This window comes from Mustela nivalis (assembly GCF_964662115.1).
Source record: "Mustela nivalis genome assembly, chromosome: 6".
Taxonomy (NCBI): Eukaryota; Metazoa; Chordata; class Mammalia; order Carnivora; family Mustelidae; genus Mustela; species Mustela nivalis.
In genome coordinates, this window is record NC_139025.1 from 18,018,209 (window position 1) to 18,027,828 (window position 9,620).

Below are 9,620 nucleotides of genomic sequence, written 5' to 3' on the forward strand. Positions count from 1 at the left end.
GAACCAGGCGGTCCTGAGGCTGTGGCTGTGGCTGCTCGGGAGTTGGTGGCGGTGCGACAGGAGAGCCGATGGCCAAGTGGGGTGAGGGTGACCCACGCTGGATCGTGGAGGAGCGGGCGGACGCGACCAACGTCAACAACTGGCACTGGTGAGGGCCAGCGGGCCAGGCCGCGGGAGCGCTCGGCCCGGCCGGGGTTGCGGGTCCCTGGAACCTCGGTCGGAACAAAGCTAGGGCCCGGGGCAGCCCTGCCGGGAGATGGGGCGGGGTTCTTCTTCTGGCAGGGGTCCCTAGTCCCAGGTCCCTCCACACACCACCACCTGCCTCTGTTTCTGTGTTTGGAGGGCAAGGGGGCGACAGGGAGGGCTGCACCCAGAGGAGGGGTTCCAGAGATGCGAGCACATAACCTCCTAGCCGATGCATCCAGCCTCAGCGGGGACATGCTTCCCACACGTGGCCGGAGGAACCAGCGAGACCCACACTGCCGTGGATTGTGTGGGGGAGACGCTGGGTTAGGCTCGGGGCTGCGGGTTTGGAATTGCTCTTCTGCGGCTTACGGGTGAGATTCGGAGTCAGCCGTAGGGGACCGCTGCCTCAGTCTAGAGGGCAAAGGTTTGGAACGTGTTCTGCAGGTGCCGAGAGCTCAGTGATGCTGAAGATGCCGTGGCCTCTCACCCGGAACTATTCATTTGGTTGTGTTGTAACTCCCGGGACTGCCCCTGGTTGCCCGGCAATCGTGGTTTTATAACGTAACCACTTTTCAAAGCCTCTTCTCCTTTATGAAATTAAAAGTACTATTTCCTTATCTGTTCACTGCACTGAACTTTGTTCACACTGTCTTTACTGTATTTTTACTTTGTTGCAGTTCTTTTGGCTTCTGGTTTCTCGGTTTCTCTACTAGTTAGTACCTCGGGAGACAGAATGATTTTTCTTCTTTATATCTCAGCCTGCCGGCGTTTGATCTAATTTTTGTGTTTTGAAGCCCTGACTTACATTGTTTTCATGGCCGTCTAGAGGACACAAAATGTTTAGGGGATTTTGAGCACAGCTTGAATTTGACAGGTCAGAACAGTGTGCTAATGAGGTCAAGATGATCAGTTTATTACTTCCTGGACTTGTTAGCTAAATACTGCATTCTGTGGCCCACTCTTGTACTCCTGACCTCAGCAGGATGGTCACAGTTTTCCATTTGGTCAAACGGGGGCGCCATGTTTTAAGTGTCAGATACTGACCCTAGCACCATCATGCTGAGAAAGGAAAGCATAATTTTCCATTTGACTTGCAACCATTCCACACAGCTGTTGTCTTTATTGACAATATGGGATTCCTTGCCTTCCTAAATGGGTGGATGTCCTGGAGTGGGACTGATCTTTTCAAACTTCTTGCCAGACCTCTTTCAGCCTTGGATTCTCTTGCACAGAGCAAGCATGGGTCTTTCATGCGGCTCCTGGTCCATAGCTTTATGTCTGTTTTGCAGGACAGAGAGGGATGCTTCAAATTGGTCCACGGATAAGCTGAAAACCCTGTTCCTGGCAGTGCGGGTGCAAAATGAGGAAGGCAGATGTGAGGTGACGGAAGTGAATAAGCTTGATGGAGAGGCATCCATTAACAATCGCAAAGGCAAACTGATTTTCTTTTATGAGTGGAGCATCAAACTAAACTGGACAGGTAAGTCTATGCCAGGCTGCTAGGATAAACGTTAACCGCATTTTGGTTGACCTCTTTGGGAGCCAGGGAGAACAGTTGGGGGGAAGTTAGGAACTCTGCCAGGGAGATGGTGCTGCTTTGGAGGTCCTTAGCAGTCAGTCCTGGGTGCCAGAATTTCTCTGCTGCTTTGGGACACTAAATGTATTTCCTTTCTGGGGGAAAGAGGGGGATGTGTCTCACAAGTCCCCACCTGTGAGGCGGTTGGGCCACCGAATCTTTGGGCCACATATATTAGGACAGTTTACATAAGGTCCTATTTCTCAGACTGGCTTTTATCTCTTGGGTGGTTGATTTAAAGATGGGAAGGGGGATTCTTTTAGTCTTGATCTTTTCTTACTTTCTCCAGTGTGAATCTATCAGTTTCAACTACCGTGCTGATGAAGTTTGTGGGTGACTGTAATTTGGGGCAGTTTTATTTTCTAATTTATGTTCCTCCTGTGAAGATATTGGCAGAGAATTAAAGCCATGTGTGTGCCCCACCTAGATGATCCCGATAGTTGGGAGGCTGAATTTTAAAAGTCAGTAAAGCTAAAGGAGTACATGTAGGGGCAAAACTTAAAATAGATTTAAGTTTCAATGAGCATTTCTCAAGTAAATGGTAATAAAGAGGGAGGAAAGTAAATCTATCTGTTTGTGACTTTAAAAAAACTACTACTGAAGTATTGTAGTCTGAAAGGACCCTTAGATGTCCTCTTGCCCAGTGCTCTTTGTATAGATTGAGACGCTGAGGTCGAGAGAAGTGAAGATAAACGACTTGCTGGTTAATTTTGAATCTGCCATAACGTCACCCATGTGTTCTAGAGATTACCGTACTGTGTAAAATTGCTCAACCAAAACCACAGGGCTTATAGGGAAGATAGGGTTAGGGACAGGACACACAACACCTAAAACCTTCATTGGTGACACGTTTTTTTAAACGTAGGAATGTAAAAAATGATAGCACAGCTCTACACGTTAGATGGGAAGAAATACAGTAAAAATACAGTAAACATGTTGTTTTACCTTGACAAAGACCTGAAGTTCACTGGTATGAGTGGGCATCAGAAGGTTTACAGCAGGCGGGTTATAGTGAATTGGTGGAAGGAGGGTCAGCTGAAATCAGAGGGGGCATGATGACACCAGCGTGGGTGGCCTGGCTTATAAGACATGGGCTCCTGAGGTTGCTAGTAGATGAGTATTTGGAAAGTGTGTGTCTTGTGTTTTCCTGTGCAGATCCTTTCAGTCGGGTGTGGTTTTGTGTGTTCACCTAGTGTTTCTTACGAAGAAATCCTGTATTAGCAAGCATGAAGTTCATGCTGTGATCAGATTGTCCCCTAATATGTCAGTCGCATTGGAGCAAACTTCTATTTTCAGAACAAGCATCTTAGCAGAACTGACTGCCTTGATCATTGACCCGAATGCTCCCTGGCAAAATTCACGCTAGCACCACATCCGTATAGCTCCCAGTCCCATACAGTAATAACACGGTTGATCTCAACAGATTTAATGAGGAAAGACATTTCTTCTGAGGAAGTGGGGGGAGGGTTGATTGCATCTGGCATTCTCAGAATAAAGAGGGTCAGTTCGGTAGTTCAAAAGAAGCATAAACAGAGGAGTAGTTAGAACCCCAGAGTAGACTTTGCCTGCAGGAGAGACTAATGACCTGGCATTGCTTTTGACAGGTACCTCTAAGTCTGGAGTGCAGTACAAGGGACATGTGGAGATCCCCAATTTGTCTGATGAAAACAGTGTGGATGAAGTAGAGGTTTGTGCTTCCTAATTCCTCTTCTGAGTCTTCCACATCCTCCTTTCCCAGAGGAGAAAAATGAACTGTCATTCAAGATTAAAGCCCAGGCTGAGTCCCAGCATTCAGAACCTCAGTCTGCAGCTGATTTCCTAGGTCTGTGGTGCCATTGGGAGCTGCCAGCACAGCTCGTGCTCATTTAATTCCTCTGTTTTTAGCTAGTCACTTGGGTTCTGACTTAGCCACCATGGCTTTGACAGAGAGAACCTGAGAAGGAGTACTCATGGGGATTGGAAAAAATACCCCAGCCCTCACACATTTCCCGTGGAAATGCCAGCAGTTCCCTGATTGCTCAGCACCCGCACTCCATGCTGTGGGTCCCCCGCACGTTATTTACCACCTGCTTCTGATCTTTCACTCAGATTAGTGTGAGCCTTGCCAAAGATGAGCCTGACACAAATCTCGTGGCCTTAATGAAGGAAGAAGGGGTGAAACTTCTAAGAGAAGCAATGGGAATTTACATCAGCACCCTCAAAACAGGTATCCCTTGAGTAGTTCTCTGTACCTTGAGGAGGTAGTGCCTCCCCAACCCCCGGCCATCAGACTGCTGATGAAGGGGCCTGACAATCCTTTCTTTGCCAAATGAATAAAGATTTGGGGGGAGGGGGCTTATTCATCTCAGAGTCCGTCTATAACCTCAATAAGGGGAAAGATCTAGAGATGGGTTGTCCAATATATTGACTGTTGAGCTCTTAAAATGTGGCTAGTCCAAATGGAATTGTGCCCTGAGTATAAAATACAGTGGGTTTTGAAAACCTGGTACCCAAAAAAAGAATGTGAATGATCAATAGCTTTTTTTATATTGATAACCTTGAAATGATAATTTGAATAGCAGAGGACTGGGTTAAATATACTGTCAAAATTAATTTTACTCGTTTTAATGCTGTAATGTGGCTACTGGCAAATGTAAAATTCTGTGTGAGGCTGACCTTGTATTTCTGTTGGACAGTGCTGACCTAGACTTGGCATCCCCAGACTCGCTCCTTGAGCACAGTCCTGGACTGTCTTTGATACGCATTCTCCAGGGACCCCTGGGGGTCATTAGGCAGCAGTTAGCTCTCCCCTTTAGAATTTCAGTTCTGCCCGTATGTTCTGATTTTGATGTTGGAGTACGTAGCGTGGCTGTCCAAGGGAACCAGCGTAGAAGGTCACACCTCTTTTGGTGGTGCGGTGACTAGTTGTGGCTGCTCTACAGAGGTAAGGCAGAGCGGAGAAGGGGGACTGAATCTCCATCCGCGGGCATCTTGCCCTCCTCTTGAAATCACTGCAAGTGCTGCTGCGTTCATTCACTCCTATCCGTGGTAGACCTCATCTGCATTTTACAAGTTATGATGCTTCTAGTGGAATTGGGTTCAAAACAACCCTAGTTAACATTGTGTATTCTACAGCGTACGCTCCGACGCCTGTCTCGCAGAGACCAAAGGGAAAGGCAAGAAGTAGATAGGCTCTTACCTCATTCTGGGGTGAGGTGTCCGTGTTTGTCAAACGCTAAAGAAGCCCCAGATCTCATCTACTAAGAAATAACTTCCAGGAGTGGGGGTTTTATCTTTTCAGAGTTCACGCAGGGCATGATCTTGCCTACGATGAACGGAGAGGCAGTAGACTCGACCGGGCGGCCAGCACTGAAAACTGAGGAGCGCAAGGTACGTGTATTTCCATGTGCTTTTCTCTCTGACCTTAACCTCCAAGCCAGAGTGGCATATGATCTGCCCATGGTGCTTTTCACAGAGTCCGCAGTATGTAGTTGTTTTGTTCCTCTTTAACCTGGTTTTTATTCATTTAGAGCAGACCCCTAGAGCAGATGGAAGCTCTCGGGGGCTTCCGAGTCTCCTGACTGCATTTAATACCAGTTAGGAGGTTATGAACACAGGGTAGCATTTACCTTTTATATGGCTTTGGTATTCCTTCCAATTGGGGTGCTGCTCTGTCCTACTTTGACACTGGAGGTCTCCTTAAGGTACCGGGGTTAGATCCCTACATTCACCTGTCAGGAAAGGATCGATTTCACATTTGCAGGGTGAGCAGATATTTTTGTGGAGGCGGACCTGTGCGGCTCAGGCTCAGCACTTGGTCTGCTGCCCTTCGTCAGCACGGTGAAGGGAATCCCAGAGGGGAGGTGGCTGCTTCCAGCTATTTAAGCACAGACTTTTTCTTTGAGAATTACACTGAAATACCTCATGGTTTGCTACATCCTTTGGTCAGTGGGGTTTTCAGTGAGTATCTCTCCTCCTTCACCCGGGATGGTGTTTTCGGTGGGAATCGACGTTCTGGGCAAGCCCCCCTCCTGACTGAACCATCCATACACATTCCCTCCAAGCCCCTCGGGTACTTAGCACCAGAGGCAGAGACGTCTGTGAGGATGAGTAACAGGCCTGTCCTGGAAGCTGTGTTCCTGCAGGTTTCCCCATCCCTCTAAACCTTTCTCACTGCCGCCTCCACAGGCTAAGTCTGCTCCTTCAAAAACCCAGGCCAGACCTGTTGGTGTCAAAATCCCCACTTGTAAGATCACCCTTAGAGAAACCTTCCTGACCTCACCAGAGGAGCTCTATAGAGTCTTTACCACCCAAGAGGTAAGTATAATCCTGTCCTTCAGGCCTCAGGGCATCTGCTGTTCTGGGTGACTTGGGTTGTGGGCACGTCCCCTCTGTGTGCAAAGCAGGTCCTGGAAAGCAGAGCTCTGAGGTTTTCCTCCTACAGGCGGAGGCAAAGGAAAGACCCTTCTGTTCAGCCTACTCAGCAAAGTGGACATGCCTTCTTTTTCCTCCCATGTACTAGTTTTGGGTGGTGTGAGTGGGCACCACTGGATGCATTCTTGTTAGGAAAGGGAACGGATCTGAAGGAATGGCATCCTGGATTCACAAAGCATTATTCAAGCCAGAGCCTTGAGTAGTGGCTGTTCCTTTGTAGTGGAACAGAATAGAACCTGGTCATTGGGCAAAGTGGTGCCTTTGGAAATGAGAGCTGAGGCGTGCAGGTGTCAGCTACCTTGGTCCCTGGGTCCCACTGAGAGGGGCATCGTCTTCCACCTACTTTGTTTCCACAGCTCGTTCAGGCCTTTACCCATGCTCCCGCAATGCTGGAAGCAGACAAAGGTGGGAAGTTTCACCTGGTAGATGGCAGCGTCTCTGGAGAGTTCTCTGATCTGGTGAGTGCCTGCGGGCCCCAGACCCAGGAGGTAGTCTCTGGTGAGAGAAATACACCGTTCCCTTCTTTTCTCAGCTCTGTAGGTAAAATTTAAGCTCTCCAGTTTGCAAAGACTTATTTTTGATTTCCAAAAGAATGTTGTAGTTAAATTTCCTTGCTTTCCTCTGATTTTTTTTTCCTTAGTGGAGTAAAATTAGTTCTTCTTGAAATGTTCCTTTGTGGAAGAGGGGTCATACATATTGGGGCGGTGGCTTTCCATATGCAGCACTGAAATGTCCCCTGGGCACGGCGGACCCAACTGTACTTCAGCGTAAGGGAAAAGTGGGGCTGGCATTGGGGCAGAAGCCGCCAACTCCATGGTTGTCCACTTTGTGCCCAAGTGGTAGAATCACGTGGATGATAGACTCCGTACGAAAGGATCGGGGAGGGCGCCTGGGTGCCTCAGTGGGTTAAGCCACTGCCTTCGGCTCAGGTCATGATCTCGGGGTCCTGGGATCGAGTCCCGCATTGGGCTCTCGCTCGGCAGGGAGCCTGCTTCCCTTCCTCTCTCTCAGCCTGCCTCTCTGCCTACTTGTGATCTCTCTCTGTCAAATAAATAAATGAAATCTTTAAAAAAAAGAAAAAAAAAAAGAAAGGATCGGGGACATGGGAGTCCACAGCTCAGAGAGATCTCTTCAATTATTTTAGGTCCCTGAGAAACTGATTGTGATGAAATGGAGGTTTAAATCTTGGCCAGAAGGTAAGTATACGGATTTGCCCTTGGCTCTTATCCCTGGAACTCGTTCTTTTCCCCTCATCTCAAGTCCTGGTGGAAACCCTGGATCCTCTCTGCCTTCCCCAGGGCACTTTGCCACCATCACCTTGACCTTCCTGGACAAGAACGGAGAGACTGAGCTGTGCATGGAAGGCAGAGGCGTGCCGGCCCCCGAGGAGGAGAGGACGCGGCAGGGCTGGCAGCGGTACTACTTCGAGGGCATCAAACAGACCTTCGGCTACGGCGCGCGCTTGTTTTAGGCCTGGCGACGGGAGGGCTCTCCGCCCCCTCGGCCCAGCCCTCTCCTGACTAGGGCATGGGACTCCCAGGATTGCACCATCCCAACCACTAACTTGGGGCTGGGGCCCCTTCCCTCCACGTATAGCTGGGGTTTGTGCATGTTTTCTGCTGGGTGGGATCAGAGGGCGATTTCTCTTTTATGTGTACATACGCTAAATAAACGTAATTTAAAAAATGCGCACATCTGGCATCTTCTGTTGATGGGGTGGCTGGTACTTGTGAGTCCCCTTGAAGACACTGAGTTAAAGGAGGGAAAAAACAGGTTTTGTTTACATTCTGGCTGAGGGTCGAGGCATAAAGGAAGGCTGCCGCTTCCTGCATTCCTCTGCGGACTGATACAAAGCTGCTGCTCTCCTCACGGTCGGAAGACAGGGCCAGGGGCGATGCTCTGGGGTGGACAGTGCCCAGAAACCTTACTGCTGGTGGAGGTGGCATCCTGGGCTCCCCTCTCCGTGTGGCCTCTGAAATCTTCTTGCAGGAACAGATGAGCACTGGGTGCTGCTGTGAGATGTGGAAAGCTGCCCACACTGTGGCTGAACAGAGCGGGCCTCAGGTTCACGGCTCCTGCTTCCCGAGCAGTCACTAGGTACCAGATGCTGTGTACACCCGTACACAGCTCGCTTAACCTCCATCATAGCCGTGGGGAAGAGATACTATCAGCATTTTCTGTTGCCTAAGAATCCAGATCTTGCGTTTCTTCAGTAATACCCAAGACCTGGCAATGGCCATTTAGTAGAGCTGAGATTGGGATCAAAGACTAACCTGTGGAGCCCGTGCTTGAGTCTACACCTCTGGCTGCTGTCTTGCCACTGGGTTCACCACACCCCGCCCCCCAGACAGCTGCTGGTGTGTCAGGCATCCCTCCTGGAAGGCTTGTTACTTCTCCCAGAAAGAGTAAGACACAAATGTTCTTGCTAATCCCAGGTTCTGCTACGCAGGTTTACAGAGCACTGACCAAGTAGCGGGGATGTATTCAAATGGGGTTCCAGCTGCCACGTGGCAAGAGAAGCAACTTTCCCCCACCCCCAGATGGGAGGGTCACTGTCCTGGACCAGCCAGGCCCTGGCGTCCGGCACCCCTCAGGAGTCCGGCATCCCTCGGGAGTCCGCGCCTGCTAACCCAGACATTCGGCCCCCTGCAGGCACAGCTATTTCCTTCAACTATTTTTGTCTCTTATTAGGTGGCAGCGAGGCCTGCGGGCTAATCCTAACACCGTGACTTGGCCACAACATTGTAGTCAAAGCAGAAAACTAGTACCCATGGGGATCATTTAGACCCCCCAAAGCCACTCAGGGCTTGAATTACCCAAACAATGGTGGACTGAACTAATTAGCATCTAGTTTGGCTTTAGATCAGCCTCCTGGGGGCCAAAAAGATGCCTTTTGGTAAAAAGCCTGGACGGTAGCTTGACTCAAACCTAGGGGCACCTAACAGACTCCTGCTCCTCACACAGAAGAGTGACAAAACAGGAGCCCTTTCATACCTGGCTCGGGAGTTAACCAAGTCTAGATTTCTTGAAAAAATCTGAAGCAGAGATCACAAACTCCTTAATAAAACCCAAAACATCGGGCACATCACCTGTCCCATAACACGTTCAGTGACAGTTCACATCCCCAGTGCTGACGACGGCCGTTAAGAGTTTTTACCACTGCCATTTTACTGATAGCATTTTGGGGACTAAAAAGAATAACAGAGCTAAAAAAAAAAAAACAACAACAACAACTGCGGACTTGACTGCACTTGTGTTAAGTTGTGCCCCTTCCTACAAATGGGGCACATTTTCTCACCTGGATAATGGGTACAGGAGGCACCTTATCAGAGCATTCGAGAGAACACATACAGAAACACTGGCACTTAGCAGCATCTGGCAAATGTCCCCTACCAAGGGCTGGACTCCAGAGCCCAAGCGTCTTCCCTGGGGCTAGAATTATTTT

The 9,620-nt window shown here is 49.3% G+C and overlaps 1 protein-coding gene across 1 annotated transcript; it reads left to right on the forward strand.

The window, feature by feature from the left end:
- Positions 1-7: 7 nt before the first annotated feature.
- AHSA1 (activator of HSP90 ATPase activity 1) lies at positions 8-7,922 on the forward strand. The gene is made up of 9 exons (XM_082733661.1): positions 8-148; positions 1,476-1,666; positions 3,367-3,449; positions 3,851-3,968; positions 5,043-5,131; positions 5,930-6,058; positions 6,532-6,633; positions 7,320-7,371; positions 7,474-7,922. Exons 1-9 carry the CDS (start codon positions 69-71, stop codon positions 7,644-7,646), a joined length of 1,017 nt encoding a protein of 338 aa, XP_082589787.1. The 5' UTR covers positions 8-68; the 3' UTR covers positions 7,647-7,922.
- Positions 7,923-9,620: the final 1,698 nt, after the last annotated feature.